The following is a 19,655-nucleotide window of genomic DNA, read 5'->3' as shown; positions in this document are numbered from 1 at the left end:
AACCTATAGTTTTGGATTATTTGGAGAAAGGACAGAATATAGAGATATTGCATAATTATAGTTTTACATTTTATCTTGTAAACTGAACAAATATTTCTCTTCATAATTGCTAATGATTAATTTCAATAATTTATGGCTTCCTTCTATAAGTGCTATGCAATGTAAGTTATAATTTAAGCACTGACAATTATTATTAATTCCACATGTTATGAACAATAAGACAGTAATTATTGTTCAATTGTTTTTGTATTATTATGATTAGTAATATCTATTATTTTGCTACATTTCCTTTTGAAAACAACATTTAAGTAAAGTAATCTTTACTGAGTACAATTAGATCCTCATAAAATGGATTTACTGTGGTTAGTAAAAATCCCAAATTATAGAGAACCCAATTGAAGAAATGGCTTCCAGTTCAAAGATCCCATAGACAAGAAGTTGTACATCATGGGATGAGAGCCAGCGGGCTCCATAAAAAAAAATAAAGAGGAACCAGATTGCCAACAAAATTTACCCAGTCTGATTAGGTCATTAGACAGTGCAATAAAGGCTTGCATCATGTATCCCTTATTACAATGCAGAAAATGTAGCCATTGAGAGGTGTCAGGTGGGTGCAATCTTCCATGGTCCAGTGGAAGGCTCAAATGCTGCCCTTGATCATCAGATGTTGCCCACTCCAGTTGTTTATCTCCATATGTATTGTGCTAGGAAATTAGTAAACGAATAGGACTGAATGATTTGAAGAAATGCATAGTATATAATTTTAGATCACTTTATTTCTTGTTCAAAATACATATGAAACAAATAGAATAAAATCATATCAAATGTCTCTTGTTTTTTGGTTTTTTAAAGATATAAAATTATCACAAACTGTACACTTCATAACATGTTTTTGAGGTGTTGTCATTACATATTTTGATATTTCCCCCTCTCTCAGCTGACAAATAGATTTTCACACGTTCTAGATGTTACATTGTAAAAATACAGAAACATGTTGTACATTTCTCAAAGGCTAGTGCAAAAAACAGTTACGATCTCAGTAATAACAATTATATACTCTCAAGTTTTCCACAAATGGCTATTTAGCGCATACAAAAAGCCAGGGACATGTGTTGCTGGGGGTGTGTTTCGGGGGAGGGAGTGTGCTTTTAAAAAATTCTGCCGATCAAATGCAGAAGCCAAAGATACCTACGTGAACAGTGGCTAAATGCCAAATCACAAACTGCCTTGCAAAAGTCACATAGTTAACACTGCGTAAAGGGTACCCTACACGATCCCATTCAGCTGACATCAAATAGCAAAAACTAGGCAGATGGTTTGAAGAATATTGACGTTCTTATAGGCTACATTGACCTGACCAGCTTGTCATTTAGATTATTCCACAGATAGTCAGTTTAGTTGAATTTGGGCTGTTTAGAGCCTGATACAGTTGTGTATACCAAAGGTCATGATAATACTTCCCTTGAGCCTTGCCCAAGCTCCATTATGATGCAGAGTGCCTGGTTGAACTTGACACACAGTTAACACCAAACTTGGTGGCCAAAACACTTCTGTAAATCCCATTGATTCAATGGGCCTATTCTAATTCTTGAGCAGCGTTTGGTGGATAGAGTTTCAGTGCATATGCACCCATGTTAAAAATATTTGCATTTTTCCTTACGCAGTTTCATTAAGCCAAAAAATTCAAACCTATGGATTGCAGCTATAGACAGGAATGTGTCTGTTGTATTCATCGGAAGGACTTTTACTAATGTATCTACTATAAATTTCTGAAGTCTTTAGTATGCATTTCATCAGGCTCTAATTGGTGATGTGGAAACTTTGTACTTAATTTTAAAAAGAGGTTTTAAAAAGTGCTTTATTACAATTTTTCATCTTCAAGTTTTCCAACAGTTACTTATCTCTGTATGTCAAACAAAAAAGGTGAATAAAATATAATATCAAAAGGCAGACTTTGTCCACTTCATTTCCATGGAGTAGATTCCCTGAATATAATATTGAAAATAGAGCACAATGGTGGCAAAAGTACATTATTATGGTAAAGAGCCAGTACATCTTAGTTCTGTGTAGTTGAGTAAAAGACAATTTTTAGGTCTGTTCCTGACAAGTCCCTATCCTACACTACAAAAGGCAAATTATCAAATAAATCTGGGGTTGGGAGAATTGTGAAACTGAATTATGACACTGGGAAGCCAGTGTGATGTGGTGATTTGTGTGTTGGACTAAGACTCATTGTTTGAATCCTTGTGTGGACATAGATGTTTCCTTGACCTCAGGCCCATTACAATTTCTCAAGTAAAGGAAAGCCCCCTCTAAAGAAATCATGCCAAGAAAAGCCCATGGTAGCTTTATCTCAGGGTCCTTCCACACAGCCATATAACCCGGAATATCAAGGCAGATAATTCACAATATCTGATGGATTATCTGAGTCCACACTGCCATATAATCCAGTTCAATGTGGATTTTATACAGCTGTGTGGATGGGGTCTTAGTGCTGCCACATATTGGAAAAGGCCAGAAGGACAAACAGCATCATGACAATGGGATCATATTGTACTGTGTGGCCTTTAAAGAATACCAAGATAGTTGCAGTTCTTTTTTAAAGCAAGCTATGATCTCAGAGCCATAAATGGTCCTCAGTCTAAGCCCCATCTACACTGCCATATAAAACCCAGATTATCTTCTTTGAACTGGAATATATGGCAGTGTAGACTAATATAATCCAGTTCAAAGCAGATAATCTGGATTTTATATGGCAGTGTAGGTGAGGCCCCAGTTGAGAAGCATTCTGCAAATCAACTGAACAGACTCCTGGCAAAAGGCCTTGGTCACTCACCCAGAAATCTACTGGATACGGAAGAAGAAAAATTAGAGCATTAAATACAAATCTATCCAAAAGAGACAAAGGAAAAGGGTTGGGAGGTAGAGATTGACAAAAATAGCAATTCTGTCTACTTTTTACTCTGGTCCCACCTAATGAGGTCTTCAGTTCTGACCCTTACTGATGGTATGAGGATCATGACAGATTACCCCCCTTCCCCAGGGAATATGGTCCTCGTGAGCTAAAAAGATCCACACACTTCATTTTAAGAAATATATAGTGTTTCTGAAGGAACACATGCTCAGTAGACCATGGAAAGAAGTTGAACACCCTGTCTTTGGAGAATTCTGAACACAACAGGGAAACATTGTATATCTTCCTTTTTTGCTGAGGAATTTTGGCAGTTCTATTTTCCATCCCTGGAAAGAACTGTGGGGTCAGAAGGGGCATTCTGTGAAGAAAGATGTCAAGGGACTGCTGTAGTTTTATATGTTTTTTATGGATTTAATCTGAATTGTTTTTAATACTAATTATGTAGAATATTGCTTTAATATTTGTATATTTTAAATTGTATTGTAGCCGTTTTTAGTCTCCTTATGGAAAGAGAAAGTGGGATATATAGATAATAAAAATAATAATGTCAAATAGATAGCTATTTGCAAGCACTGACTTGGAAGAGCTAATTCTTCCAGGATATATTATAGGGATTTCAAGATCAAGAAGTGAAGAGAATGTGAAATTGTATGTCTCTCTTTATTCCAGACAAAGTCTACCAACAGTAAAAATTGTGTTGGAAAATATTTTGGACCAGAACTGGAAATTGTTTATTTTGGGGGGCTACCACTCCCAGAACATTTTAGCCAGAATGGGCACTGAGCTCTATGTTGGGCATTAAAGCACTTAGGGATTATGTTTATGCAGTGTGACCATGGATATGATATTTTATGTTTCCAAGAGGCTGCCATTGTCAACAATGAAAGTATAATCTTATTGAGTAAGCAAAGCCCTTTTGTGCAAACAATTTAATAACTTCCATAGATGACAATGAGAAGCCTTCTCATACAACTAGGGTCACTGTGCTACATGGCGTGACCATAGCTGTTTCTACTTGCATGAACATCTGAAGTGGACAAAGCATGGCTAACAATTTAGAAGAAAATAGTATAATTTGTATGAAATTGATATATTTATATCTATATATTTTATTTATCTTTCAGCTGAGAAATAATTTCAATCCTCTTATCTCTATCAAAAGTAAACTTTGTTTCTTCATTTCCCATATAAATATATAGCTGTTTCATGTGCAAGGGAGCAGTAAAGTACAATAAAGACAGGCACTCTGACAACCGATAACGCAAACAAGAGATTGCAATACCCATACAGTACAGGGAAAATCCAAACAGACTTAGTAACACATCACACCTTAATTCGAAATCTGGCAATGCTGCAGCTATATCATCATTTTGTTACCATTCTAAGCAAGCGAGGCAAGCATTTCTTGCTGGATGGTATCCCTGTTTCACATCCGTTATGATGAATAAAATACGACATGCACTGCAGACGATAGGCACATATTTGATCCAGGAAATTGTTCCAGGTGTGTGAATGTCAGTGTATGCATTAAGTAGAATTATATTGACGGTGGCAGAGAAATGCCAGGGAACTGTAGTTGTCACTTCTCCACCACACAATGCCAAAGTGGTTATGTGGCACTTTTCTCCCATTAAGTTGGGGAATTAATACAGTTTGGTGAATCGGCACATGCTTTGCATGCAGAAAATATTGTATTTATTCTAGTCTAGTTCATGAAAGATCAGGTAGATGATGATGGAAAAGAATTCTATCTGAGACCTTGGGAAACTGTTGCTAATCAGAATAGACATGATTAATATAAATCAGGCATGGGCAAACTTTGGGGCTCCAGGTGTTTTGGACTTCAACTCCCACAATTCCTAACAGCCCCAAAATTTGCCCATGCCTGATATAAATCGACAAGGAGTCTGACCTGGCAAAAGGCATCTTTTCATGCTCTTTGGAAAGGGGTGTCTCAGACTTAAAACACATTCCTTTTGCTCTGAAACTACAAGATTCCATGTCCTATCACTGACATTTCCAGGTTGGAAAATATATGAAGGAGAAATAGAATCCATGGGTGTAAAAAGGAAAAAGAAAATAAAGGTTTCTTCCAAGAAACAGACCAACATATTTCAACCTATGCCTTCATGAAAAACCTGTTTTAAACTCGACTGACAGGGATTTTTGAAATACATGTTTCCAAACCGTGCAAACAGCAATTTCTGATTCTGAAAAGTATTTTCTATTTAGAATTGCATAAGAATATGTAAATTTCTTCTTATTCAGGATAAAAAGAAGATCAAGGTAAAGATGTGGGAAACATCCAAAGTGAAAGATTTGTCTGTTCTGGCCCAGGACTGGATTTGCACCTTGGGCATTCAATTATATTAATGCTTTTCACAGCACATGTATAGCTGGCAGTACAGCTTTTCCATGTTAGAAAGAGCTGTATCTATTTTAGGCAGAGCAAACAGAGAGAGAATTCTTTTTTCAGTTCATTTTTTTGAAGAATCTGCTGACACTAGCAAATGTCTTCATATTTGGGACAGAAAGAACTCGAGGATTCTTTTAGAAGAAAACAATTGTGTGTGGGAAAAAGTGATGCTGTTAGATTTCACCATTTTCCTCCCAGTAAATGTTTCAAATAGGGAAAAATACCAGTAGGGTTGCAGATACCTTTCATATTGTTTCAGTTCAAAATTTCTACGCTCAACCTGCCACTTCAAGTAGCATCCAGGGTTCCCCATTTGTGTTGGTTTTCTCTAGTATATTTCTTCCACAGAGCCCTCTTTTCCACAATAGCTTCTCATTCATTCATATGGAGGCAAACAATCTGCCCATCCACTACTGTGCAGATGAGATCTATCCATTGGAATGAATGGTTTGCATGAGCAGAAATGTGGGCTTTGTGGCAATAATCGGCTATGATCTTCTCTTGAGCAAACCGCTTTCATTTCAATGGCGCTTACACAGATGGATTCCCTGAAGCTCCATGAGATGAATGAACGTGCTGTATAGGAGTGGTGCCTATAATTTCAAATGTCAATAATTAATATAGACATTTATTAGAAACATTTTTCAGATCATGCTTTCAAGCTTTAACTTCTTGAGCATAGATACCATGCTATTGAATTTTAACAGTTAATACCTCATCTTATCAAATCATATTCTTGTTGCGATCAAGCACATGGTGCTGTTTGAGCACTTGGCACAATAGACAATTACACTTAGGTTTGGCCATTCAGCACACATTCATTTTGCAGCATACAAATATATGTCAAGTAATATATTACCTATATACTTTAAAATCTCATTGTTATTTAACACAAAACAGTTACTGAAAACAGAGAAAGCACAGCAATAAGGAGACTTTAAAAAGCCGTTGTTTAAAAGTCATATTACAGTTTCTATATATTGGGAATAGTCTTGGGTTTGTAACAGTTCTGCACCAATGCAGAATGTTTTAAAAATGTGTATGTTACCTTTCAAATGTATAGTATTTTTCAAAAGTAAAATGGACTAAGCATTTTCTACTATGTTTGAACTGCCATGAAAATTACAGTATTTCTTTTTGCTGTTAAAAATCACATGCAGCCTGTTAGCTATCTATGGGATAAGAATCCAAGTCCTTTGACCTGAGAACTGATGCTGTCCAAGCAATTCTTTGAAACTATTTTCAATTGCACAAACAGTGGAAAGGAAACAATAGATAATTGTGGTGTGGGGTGTGTGGAAAAATAAACTGACCCACGTGTTTCATTTTCTCCTCCCAAATAAATGATTATAACTGTTAAAGGTACAGTAAGGCCTCTTTGTCCATTTCAAGGCCCTTTCGTGGATTCCAGAAACCATAGATAGTGCCATATCTCTACATTTTCACTTTCTGTGGCTGGTAGGACATAGAAAATGTTGGAACCAATCCCCCCTTGATGCCACAGAAAATGTTGGAACCAATCTGCTCCCAACTTTTGTCTCATTGCTTCCTCAACAAAACTCTTGCACAAGAAGAAGATGGGAAGTCAACGTCCTGCCCAAGCATACTATAGAATTGTATTGGAGGTCTAATAAATGCCCACAGACACCTCTGGTAGCAGCAACTATGAGAATAGAAAACAAACTCACGGACGAAGGGGGTATGACTGTCATTTTACTATGACTGTGTATACGACTGTAGCCAAAACTTATATATATATTATATACACACATCTATGTGATGTATGTGATGTTTAAATTATGGGCATTAAATATTTGTTCAAAAGAATGGGTTTCTGCTACTTTCCTTTACACTTCATCCACTTCATGCCTTGGACTGGCCCACTACTGGTATGTGGTGGTGGATTGGTTAGGAATGCAAGCCAAAACAGATTACCTGGACAAGAAATTTTAGTATGAGCTGATGCTTTTATATATATGTTTAAGCCCTCACTAAATGACAATCTACAGTTTCTATCCCAAGGGTGCAGTGACTGTGCCCTTAACCTGAAGTTTTTATCCCTAAAATAGGTTTAGCACCTTGGATAGCTCATCAGAAGCCTTTAATAAAACCAAAAACAGATACACCACATTCCTGATGTGGAAGATGCAATCCTGCTGACTTTATTAAGCCATCTTCCTCATCACATAAGTGGAGCTTTTTCATGTACAAATGTCTATGTACCTGTTCATACTGAACAATTTATCTGCAGTGTGTCTAATGGGGACATAGACAAGTGAAATTTCATAAGCCATTCAGTACGTGGGAAGAAATGTATTTTATTGGTGTGTTGTCTGACATTTCTAGTTACAGTCCTAGTTACTAGTTATATTTTAGTTACTTTTTAAGGCTACCATCAAGGGACATTTGTTAGAAATGTTCACAGAAATCTACCAAATTCTTAATTTCCTTGATTGTGATGGTATTAGAATACAGATACTGTGGATGCTGGGAGACAAAGAACATATCAAGTGCACTGCACCACTGTGGTGTAATGGATACAATAGTCTTCCCCAACTTGGTGTCTCTCCAGATTTGTTGGATTACAACTCCTTACATCCCCAACCAACATTGGGATGAAACTAGTGGATTTTGTAGTGTAAAAATGCAGGCTTAAATCTCTATTCAGTCATCATTTCACAAGATGCTAAGCTTCACAATCTTTTAGGATTTTAGAGTTTGGGAAGGGAAGAGAGCCAGTGTGGTGTAGTGGTTTGAGTGTTGGACTACAATACTGGAGACCAGGGTTTGAATTGTTGCTTGGCCATGAAAACACACTGGGTAATCCTGGGCAAGTCACACACTCTTAGTCTCAGAAAACCCTTAAGGTTCTCCTTAAGGTTGCTGTAAGTCAAAATGACTTGAAGACACACAACAACAACAAAGGGGAAGAAGAAAGAAGCTATTTACTATCTAATAAGGTGCCATGGGAAATGAATCAGTATGAAATAAATAAGTGAAACAAGCAAACAATCTGCACATGAAGTATTGGGAAAAGAAAGGATTCATTTGGTAGCTAGTTATGGGACATGCATACCTAAATTAACTGGTTTTATATCTAGAGTAGATCTACTGAGTTGATAGTTGAATGGCAAGTCAATGTCATCAAGTAAACCCCATTGCTACTTGGGACCCTTACCATAGTTTACTAAGATTTCCAGGACAAGGATAAAATTATTGCATGTAAATAAGATGGAGTGGACACGGTATCACCCAACTCACATCTGTCTATCTGTAATGTATTTAAGATTGCTTGTATAGCACCAAATAAAATACAAAAACAGAAACAAGATATATATTTGCCCCTGTCCATGATTTCAAAACAACAAAAGAAATATTAATTTTTCCACTTGGATTGGCTAAATTTCAATTTGGGATGAATGTATGTATCCTATAAAGGTTTGACATGCAATAAATGAGCAGGGTGACAGCTATCAACAGACTTGCTCTTGTGAGCCAACTTAGATGCATAAATCTTTGCATGACTAAGCTCAAAGATCAGGGTGTTTTGGGGAAAAAATCCTACAGCTACGTTACTGAAACACAACACTAGATGAATGAATAGCAAGTAATTTACAACTGCCATTTGATATCCAAATCTGGATAGAAAGATTAGGCAGACTCATGTTCAAGGGAACACAAAGCTGGAGGTAAACATCATTTCCCTTTTGGTGTATGGTGCTAATTTTCTCATTCTCACCTCTGATCAAACAAGATGTAATACTTTTGGAATATGAAACTGATTGCCACAAAAGAACGTTGGCCAAATGCTTACACCAAGAAGAATAATCCTTCTTGCAAAATGTATTTGGCTTTTTGGAAAAAAGTAATATGCAGATCAAGAATAGGTCTCTTCAGCCATCTACAGATCCATCCCCAAGATAGCGAAGACGGAGGACCATCATCCTCGAACTACGAGGGATCAGATGGATCAAAAGAATATTGCGTGCCTGGGTGGAGGAATGGATTATGGTATTTTATATTCTCTTTAACTGTTTAAATAGTCACACATAGGCCCCATTTATAGGCTTGAGTCCAATGGTTGATGTATATTCCAGCAGGTGAAAAATCAGGGTAAATCACATATACAGCACAGTATCTACATATTCTAATTTGGTGGAAAATCCATGCATGATGTATTCTCCAAGGAACACGAATGAAGAAGTTCTTGTTCATGCATATTTCTGGGGGAGCACTTATAACTTCACATGTGCATTTGAGCCAAGGCATCAGGACTTTTATAAGCAACCTGTCTTGTTTGCAGTGCATACAACTTTGTATACAATTGCAGTTCTCTTGCTGAGCCTATGCATGTTTATACCCTGATGCATGTATATGGCTGAAGAGAAGGTGTGTATTATTTCCATCCACTATTCTCCCTTGGTTTGAAAAAAGCATGAGATTCAGGTATTCCATGTGAAAATCCATATGAATGATGGCTCTATTTGCATAACTTTCCCATTCTTTACTTGAGAAGGAAAAATATGCCATCTGAGCCAGTATACATATATAGAATCCTCTCTATGTAGTACCCTCCTCACACGGTTTTAAATGAAAGGATGGATATCATTTTCTGTCATTTGCCATGTCTGTCTCCATTTCCTACTCCACCATGTGAACTCTTTTGTGATTAAGTGTTTTGGAGCTTAGAAATCACTTTTACTGAGTTCAGTGGGACCAACACTCAAATAAGCACAGATAGGATTGCAACATTAAATGAACAAGGAAAAGCACTAATAGAAACAGTATTCCTTTGGTGTTTGATAATAATCTAAATAAATACATGAGATGTAAAATACCTTCCAACTTATAATAAAAGTCATGACTGTTAATAGAAAACTACAACATAATTTCAAAAATTATATGTCCTTTTCAGAACACTATGCTACATTTGTTTGCAAATTTGATAGGGTTCTAGGATGGAACAATAGGCAGAAACAGTGCAAAATATATTTAAGAGTAATCTTACAGTACCTCACTACAAAAAACATAGCATCAAAAGTACATGATCCTTTTTGTTGTAGATTGTATGTGAAGGAAATAATGAGAACAGCTTTGAAATCTCTAGAGAGTCTGTAGCAATATGTATGAGCCTTGTCAAACCAAACAGTGCTTTCACAATATTTGTGAGGGCAATTAGAAAGGAAAGCATGCCTACAAGATGCATCACAAGAATCATGCAAGGTTAACTTGCATATTACCTGTCTTTCTTTATAATAATGATGTCTTATAAATTTGAAATGGTAATAAACAGAGTGCTTACACTGAGTTAAACCCAGGTGCACCAAGAGAGAAATCTCCGTCTATACTGATAGTGAATAGCATCTATCTATCCCCAAATGTGTGAGATTTGTCTTCCAAGACAGAATATTGAAAGATTGGGTACTATCACATAAAATATCATTAGGAGAATATGTTTGTAGTTTCGTTGTTTGGGGCTGGGATAAATCTGTTGCCAGCCCGGGTTTTTCCTTCATGCACTAGATTCAGAAGAGAAGGAAGCAAGATGAGGAAAAACCAATTCTTCATGCTTATCTCCTTCTTTCTTCAAGCCATCTTTTAAATGCTTCCATCAATACCACAAACAACACTGGGTGAAAAGCAATTGCCCATTAGTTGCCACTTTTATCTGGCAAAAGAAAGTCTATGTATTTTTTAGTAATGGCCCTACAGGCTGAAGTGCCAAACCATGGATCAAACTAGACATGACATTCAAATGCTATTGCATTTAAAGAGCAAACAGAAAAAATGCAAACAGATGGACACTCAAATAAATAGCAGGTACTTAAAGAGGTGCCCTGGAAAAATAATTTCCATAATGACTTAAGCAGATATGGAAAGTGTTTTTCTTTTAAAAATGATTAATAACTATCAATAACTATCAATAACAGACCCCCTGGTAGCTATTACTTATTTATACTTAGCAACAGAAAGAGCTACTATTGACAGTAACAGCAAAGAAACATTTAGCATCATGTCTATTTTGATCCTAACAAGTGCCAGTTTACACATTATACTTTTAGATGTACATTGAAGATGCAGTATGAATCAGGAAAAATGCGTGGTAGACTCATCCGGGATATGTGGGTGACTACAGTTCCCTGTAAGGTACTCATCCATTCAGTGGCAAATCTGATATTTACCCTTATGGAAAATTGCTGATAAGTTAGACCCAAACTGTCCAAAAAGGGACATACAAAAGAAAATTTGGTATTGACAAAGGCTGTGCTTTCACGAAGGTGAAGTTGCTTTCAAAAGCTTTTATAATATATATTTGTTCTTCTTAATGCCTTGTTCATTCAAAGAAAGAAATGAGCATGACCATGTTTCATGACATCCTGTGTCCAATACACAGATCAGATATAATGGAAAATTAAGAATCGCAAACAAAGATACGGTAGAAAAATGACCGATCAGAAATGCGAAGATATCAATGCAGGTCATTAGGACCCAAACCTTCAGTGGTGTGTTAAGTATGATGACCTTGTGACACTGATCATCAGGACTTCTGGTTCGGTCTAAGGTGTAGGTGGTGGTTTAGGTGATGAACAAGATCCTTGACTGTCAAAACTGGTTGCTCGGCCTGGCAACTAAAAAACAATCAGAACATAAGAAGAGCCTTTGTGGGTTCAGACATCTATCATGTTAACACTATGCATATGAGTTCAGAACTGTTAACCATGCTAGCTGTGGGAGTCTAGTTGAGACAACCATGAAAAGCTCTAATGAGAACATGAAGGAACAATCTCTTGTTGTTCTCCAAATAGTGAGTTATAGTCAGCTTCACTTCTAGTCACCTCTCACCTTGTACTGTCTTGCTATTGTTAACTGTTGCTTGACTTTGACTTATGGCGACCTTATAGACGAGACACCTCCAAGTCACCCTATCCCCAACAGCTTTGCTCAGGTCTGGCAAACTCAGGGCCATGGCGTTCTTGATTGAGTCTATCCATCTGGAATATGGTCTTCATCTTTCCTACTATAACTCAAATATGTGAGGGGAAGTCATAGGGAGGAGGGAGCAAGCTATTTTTTTGCTGCCCTGGAGACTAGGACACAGAACAATGGCTTCAAATTACAGGAAAGGAGATTCCACCGGAACATTAGGAAGAGTTTCCTAACTCTGAGAGCTGTTCAGCAGTGGAACTCTCTGCCCTGGAGTGTGGTGGAGGCTCCTTCTTTGGAGGCTTTTAAGCAGGGGCTGGGTGGCCATCTGTCGGGGGTGCTTTGAATGCGATTTCCTGCCTCTTGGCAGGGGGTTGGACTTGATAGCCCATGAAGTTTCTTCCAACTCTATGATTCTACTACCTTCTTCTTTATCAGGCATTATGTCTATTCTATATATATTTACACTTCAGGGTCATGCCTTGTTCCTTCATAGTTGCCTTTCCAAGTTCTAGCCTTCCAATCTCTTTGGGTGTAGCCTCCATTCTGACTACTGACTGAACCAAGGTATGGAAAATCCTGAAACATTTCAATATTTACTCCCCTGTTAAAACTGTCTAAGCTAGAGGGCATCCTGGCATTTACTGGCAGCAGGTTCCAAGAATTAACTATGAGTTGTTTGGGAATGGTGGTTTCTTTTTATAATATTATTTATTAGTTATATTTTTACCAGAGTTTTCTCTAATGAGCAAGATTGTTTGCATGGCTCTGTTCCTTCATAACTTTGTGAGATATGTAAAGCTAACAGGGTGTAACTGGTTGAGGGATACCAAGTGAGTTTCATGGCTCAATGAGGTCTTGGGTCTCCTCAGTTCAGTGTTAATCCAAATCCCAGTCCAACCTTATGCTGGCTTTTCTTTAGTCTGTGCTACTAATTAATTTAATTTGATCAATATTTATTGGGCTGGAATTTTTCTGTCAGGGAAAGATACCAGAGTGTAGTTAAAGATATTGAACCAGAAGATGAGTAAAGTTTACGTTTGTAAATCATTAAGTATTTTCTCCAAGAATAATTATGTCAGTTTGTGTGCAATTCCCCACATTTTCCCTATGCAGAATATAGCAATTCCTCTGCAACAGTTTAGAATATTTGTATAGTGGGAGGAAGTTATACAAGAATATCTTCTTGCTAACATTTTACAAGGCTCAGTAAATTTGCTTTTTAAAAAGCCTGGCAGTGAATAATAATGATTTTTTTTTTCCAATCCTTAGTTCAGTTTCTTTTCTAATATTTTTACAAGTTCTACCCGAGCCTTTAAAAAAATCAGGCCGCCTTCACTTGGCTTCTGCTTTTTTAAAAAATGTTGATTTCCCCCCTTTCACTTAGTTGAATTTGCATTCACTTGGCTGGATAATCCTAAAGAATCTCAGAAGATGCCTTCATCATTGTGTGTCTCACTACTGAACATAGTCATATACTGGTCAGGCATCTTTATTTCTTCACCAGCCATTACCCCTCATGAGAGGGGAGAAAGGAAAAAGGTCCATTGTCATGAACTTTTAGTTGTTGCATGAGGGAGAAAGATAACTTGGATCTCTGCATCATCAACAACCAAAATCACTGGTGTATGTCTATGCCTGAGTATGTCACTACCAGAGTGCTAGCCAACAATGTCTCAATAGGTGGGTGCTCTAACACTCTTACCTCTACTAAGTGATGCCAGTGGGTTATTGGCTTCCGGGGATATGCCAGCATTTCATTCCAGTGGTCTCTTCCAAGTCCATCTGCATCAAGTCCAGTCCTGCACACTCCGATCACCTCATTGTGTCCTACTCTAGGATTGAAGAAGGAGAAAGGATTTTCCAACCTTTATCCATAATTTGCTCTTACATGTTTAAGAGGACACCAACTCAACAATAAGTTATGCTAGGTTTTGTGAATACAATAGGATAGCTTTCTATTTACAAGCCTTCCCCTGAACACACTACAAAACAACACCCCCCCCCCCATCACCACCACACAGCCCCCAATGCCACATCAATGTGAAACTACAGAGTTCAGCATAGCCACAGCTCTGGGATAAAAAACTATCATTCAGTCTGTTTGCCCTTGTCTTTGTCACTGTGTACCATCTGCCAAATGGCAATAATTTTAAAAGAATGCTGTGTGAGATGGATCTCCAAAATGCTCTGAGCTTTCTTAAGGCAGCGGGAATTATAAAGTTCATCCAACAAGGTGAGAGGGCATTATGTAGGTATTATGACAATTTTGAAGTTATGGAAGCTGAACATTCTTCTAATGACTCTATTAGATATAGTGAAGCAGTTATCTCAAGCAACACATGCAGGAAGCAAGAGTAAAATGCTGAAGGCAGATCTGGGTCTACCATGTGCTCTGCTCTATGCCCAGTGTAAGCAACCCTACTTCTTTCAGGACTATCTCATTGTCAGTGTAGAAGCAAGAAACAGCAACCAATCTGATTGGCTTTTATACATGGAATGAGGGAGGATAATATCTTGCCATTTTTCTCATCCAACAAATTATTCTAAGCCATCCCTTTGCTAGAATTATGAACATTTGCATACTTATGCATATTGTTAGATTGAATGATTCCTGGATTTTTGTTGGTTATTTTACTATTATTGCATCACTCTAATCTGCAGTTGTTCTACCCCCCTCTCTCCTCCATAAGGCTCAATATTTGTTTATGGGCAAGTGTTGAAAGTAAAGCTAATATACATCTTTACAAAGATTTGCTTCTATGGTAGAACTTATGCACTGGAGAGTGCGAGGCATAGGGCTGATTGTTGTTCAACTTCTGTCAGATCAATTCCATTACTCGGCTTGTGAGATCCATTTGTGTCACTCATATTTCCAAATTCCCTGGACACTTTGTATTTTTCAGAATATATTTTTCATCTGGCAGTCAAAGAGAAATTAGACATTAAAAACCAACCAAAGATGGCAATCATATCCATCAAACTCCACTACAATTTGTGGGATTTCACCAAACATTTGTCATATACTTGCAGGCCCAGCTTCAAATGTCTGATCGTGATCATTAGAACTCCAGGTTCAATCTAGTGGTGGGCCTGCAAGCATACCAAACCTGCACAAGGATGTAGAGAAACAACACATGGCCACAACTTAATTCACTGAAACGATGTAGCTTGGCATGATGTAATGGATTCAAATATCAAACTATTTGCCTGTTGTTTGATATGGCCAACAACCTAGGCATTTTGCCAGGTAGAGTGGCAAGGCTGGGATGAGGCAAGTCAGGTTTGGACTAGGCTTGCTTTGGTAGTCTGCGACTCAAATATCTCTTAAGGGAAACCCTGTAAACAAAGCTAGATGAATGCACAGGGCCTGTCTCTCCCAAAACTGGATCTGGCCACATATTACAATAACAAAACAAATCACGGTGAAGCAGACATTCTAACAAGAAGTGATCAAAGCAATCAAGCAACTTCAAAACTTAGGTTGGGGGTTGAGAAAGACATCCAAATTGCCAGAACTGTGCTGGGGATATTTTTTATACCTTCTGGGCAATGACGCCTATGCTTCCGAAGGTCTAGCCAAGGAAGGCCAGCCCATCTTGGTTACTGATTGTCCCTGTTCCCCAGAAACAAGATGAGGAAGTTATTCTTGAGGAAGAGGATACCACCATTTAAGGGGAAAGGGCATCTAAGGCTGGATCTACACTGCCATATAATCCATTTTCAGAATGCAGATTAACTGCATAGAACTGGATTATATGGCAGTGTAGGCTCATATAATCCAGCTCAATGCAGTTAATTCGCATTCTGAAATTGAATTATATTGCAGTGTAGATTCAACCTGACATGGCTTTCTCTGGACTAACTTGGAAAAATGCTTTCATTTCTTTAGAGGCGTGTTCTTCAGTTTCAAGGTCTTTCATTTCAAAAAACAAGCTGAGAGAGCTAGAGTTATTTCCAGCATGTCTTTTTCTCCTTGTTATGTAAGTGTTAAAGACCTTCCAATAGTAAGGGGACTTAGGAAAGTCAGTTTTGATGCCTTTCCTGGGAAAACAATGCAAACATCCAGCTAGGAATGTTAATTGGATGTAATGTTACTCTGGCAGATGCTCAATGTAACTCTGCTTGACACCTTCTATATTACAATGAAGGGATGCTGAATAAAGGGGGTCTATTTTGTTCAGGTTCTGGTCTGTCAGAATGTGGGACAGAATGCATTTTGTGTAAATGTAAAGCTGATTCACCAACATGATTTTCTAATCTTTCCTGGAGTTACTATAGTAATAAATTCCTTTTCATGAGCAAACCTATAACCAGGTCACCTGATAAGTCAAGTGGCCTGGTTATTGGCCTTATGGACATGAAAATATTATTTCATGCATATTTTCATGTCCATAAGGCCCAGGAACTTGCTCTAAAAGTAAAGACAAAAGCTGAGATTCCTCGTATGATGAATTCTACAGTTCCTGCTAAGGTTGGTATTTCTACTAAATTGTAACACACACACACACACACACACTTTATCAGCACTGTGAACCCACATAGGTAACCTTGGCAGCAACAGAGGAAGTTCTGGATTTATTGTTTGGCTTCTCCTTTTGTGCACACTTTCAATGTGTCCTTTTAACATTTATCAAATAATTTCCATTAACCATAAGAACTAGATACACTTTATAGCTGATAATGGAAACTAACAAGATAGAACAGGTCTTAAACAAATTAGAATTCTTATATATAGGAACACTGGTTGAGTGTGGGAGTGGCTTAAAAGTGCCCAAGCTTATTTTAGGAAAAAGGCCAGTGAGGTCTGAAAAACTTTAGAAGGAATGGGTCACTGGCTGGTTGGAGAAGAGAAATGTTCGCAACTGGATCTAACCCATATAATTAAAAAAATATAGCAAAAAATCTTAAAATCTCTAGAAAATGAACCTACCGGTCATAGTCCATAACAGCAATGGAGAGACTGACTTGGTCCACATTCTCTGGAGGGATGTCAAAAACAATGGCCTCATTGTATACTGGATTAAGAGTGTTCTTTTTAATAGTTGTTTTCCTCTTCTTCAGTCGCCGCCCATCGCACATGAGGGATACTTTGACATACGGATCTGAGATTAGAAGAAGGGAGTTTAACAACTGGAAGCAAAGTGTGGGAGTACAGGGACACGATAAAACATAGCTTGGAAAATTACTTTTAAGAAAAAATGATCAAGCCCTCCATGTGTGGGCATTGGCAGAATGATATTCTGGTATCCAGAGGATCATCCTACCATTGCTATGTTATGGATGGCTGCCATGTGTTCATGTTTCCTCTTGGTTATTTCTTTTGAAACTCCAATGGAGAGAAGATATCCATAAGTCTCGTGCATTTGTATGGAGTCACCACCTGTTTCTATTTGCCCAAGTCGTATGGCTCAGTTTCTGTTTCCATTTGCTGCCTCCGAAAATGGGCATCTATACAAATGAACTTTTCCACCCAAGGTCCAGAAAAAACTAAAGATGTTCAGATCTTGGGTGGCAAAGCACTAGGGCCTGCTAGGGCCTATAGGCCCTGCCTGCTGGGTCTAGCGCCGAGTGCTGAACGCTCGTAGGCCTGGCAGGCCTATATAATGAATGGACGGAACAGTACAAAAACATGAAAGAAACAGATGAAATGGTATCCAGGCCCAACTCTAATATCCATGAAATCTGTCAGGTTTAGACAGAGATATAGGAGCTAATGATACCATTTAACCTCTTTAGAATGACATGGAGTCAAGAATTACTGAAACAGTCAAGTTTACAAAGAGCATCACATAATTTAGGTTGATGAAAAAGTGCTCAGCAAAGCTGTCCAAACGATTCCTTCCACATTAGTGAATGAACAACAACACATAATATGATTTTAATAGTGTGCTATATGTTTTGCACTATCTATAAAACCGATTATATTCATGTAGTGAATTTGGAAAATGATTCAGTTTTATGATTCTGCTTTATGATTTCTTCTCCAGCCTAAATTATCTGCTAATGAGTGCTGGGGCTTCACCAAACTACATTTTCCCATGATTAAAATGGTGTCAAATTAGTTCTACAGCCTTTGTATATTTCCTAAGATGCATGGTGTGTTTCTGTATATTTTCTTTCTGTATATCTTTTGAGTAAATGCAAAATAAGACGTGATAGTGGGATCAAGAGGTTAGAAACCCCAAACAGATCGCTAACGAATGATTTAGACCTTATTGACCATAAACTCAAAATCAAGTGCCTTGAAATCCTGATATTCCCCCATGTATTTAGAACATGTGGGGTAAGTTGGACGGTATGTGATCACCTGATGAGCCTGTGATGTCCATTGCTTTGAGATTTCTGCATTTGATGACTGTGAGGGTCATTCTCCCTGCTGTAGGCAAATAACAAAGGGAAAACATGATCTCCCCCAAATCAACACTTTCCTGGAAAAAAAACAGAAGAAAAATATCTTACAAATACTGTTCAATATTATTGACACACTTAAAAACCTAGACATAATAGTTTTGATCATTAGCTTTCTCGTGCCTGCTTTTTGCTAAATAACGTTATATCATTTCTAGAAGAGGAGACTCTGGCCCTCAAATGGCCTGAATTTCCATCTCTTCAGTGTAGTCGAAATATATTGTTAGGTTTAATATTTCCAGGAAGGACAACTATTTTTAAAAATGTCCTCCAGCTCAAGCCCAAATATAATGTATGTATATGTGCACAGATATTTCCCTTTAAAATGCACCAAAATTAGGATGCGTAGAAAACCCACTTAGCCATGAGACACACCGTTACGCTCTCTCTCAGCCTCAGAGGAAGGCAAAAGGAAACTTCTTCAGAACAATTCTTGCCAAGAAAATCCTGTGATAAGGCCACATTAGAGTCACCATAGACTAGACATGACTTGAAAGTACACAACAAGAAGGAGCACTAAAAAGCCTTGAACCTATTGTCTAATATCTTGACATGCATAATCCTTCTTAAAGAGATGCTATGCCTGAAATCATGTGATAAACACAAAAAGGGTTTTGTCAGAAATGTTTGGGACTAGAAGTGTTTTCCATTTTGGATTTTTTCATATTTTGGAATAGCTGTATTTGCAAATATACACATAATGAGATATCTTGGAAATGAGATCCAAGTCAAATCAGAAATTCATTTACATTTCACATATTTTATATAATATTTTAATAAAACTTTGCTCTCAAGCACCAGCCTCTCATAAAGACCGGGTAGGTCTGTTTTTCGCCCCCTCTCCTGGGTGGATTGAAACCCAGGGGTCAGCTAAACCTTCACGGGTCCCCCACCGATGATCCAAGAGCTGCCACCCCGCCCCCCCAGGAGGCCAGCAAGCGGAAATGTCACTATCTCAGCCACTCATGAGGACAATTTTAAATTTCAGAG

General features: G+C 37.8%; 1 protein-coding gene across 4 annotated transcripts in view; it reads right to left on the bottom strand.

Annotated features, from left to right (window-relative positions):
- Positions 1-756: 756 nt before the first annotated feature.
- The window catches only part of syt10 (synaptotagmin 10), a 63,540-nt gene continuing 44,641 nt past the window's right edge, over positions 757-19,655 (bottom strand). For 3 of the 4 annotated variants that reach the window (XR_010006895.1, XR_010006896.1, XR_010006897.1), the window contains 5 exons: positions 18,565-18,685; positions 17,188-17,359; positions 13,960-14,089; positions 5,555-5,923; positions 757-5,265 (listed from right to left, as the gene is read on the bottom strand). Coding sequence is in view for 1 of the 4 variants with exons in the window: in XM_003228605.4 (XP_003228653.1) it covers positions 11,888-11,959; positions 13,960-14,089; positions 17,188-17,359; positions 18,565-18,685 (495 nt within the window). In the remaining 3 variants the exon portion in view is untranslated. Of the gene's footprint in view, positions 5,266-5,554; positions 5,924-8,510; positions 11,960-13,959; positions 14,090-17,187; positions 17,360-18,564; positions 18,686-19,655 lie in introns of those variants that run through there. The other variant, XM_003228605.4, reaches the window with a different exon arrangement.

Source organism: Anolis carolinensis, chromosome 5 (assembly GCF_035594765.1).
Source record: "Anolis carolinensis isolate JA03-04 chromosome 5, rAnoCar3.1.pri, whole genome shotgun sequence".
NCBI classification, from domain to species: Eukaryota; Metazoa; Chordata; class Lepidosauria; order Squamata; family Dactyloidae; genus Anolis; species Anolis carolinensis.
This window is presented reverse-complemented; position numbering and strand designations above follow the sequence as displayed.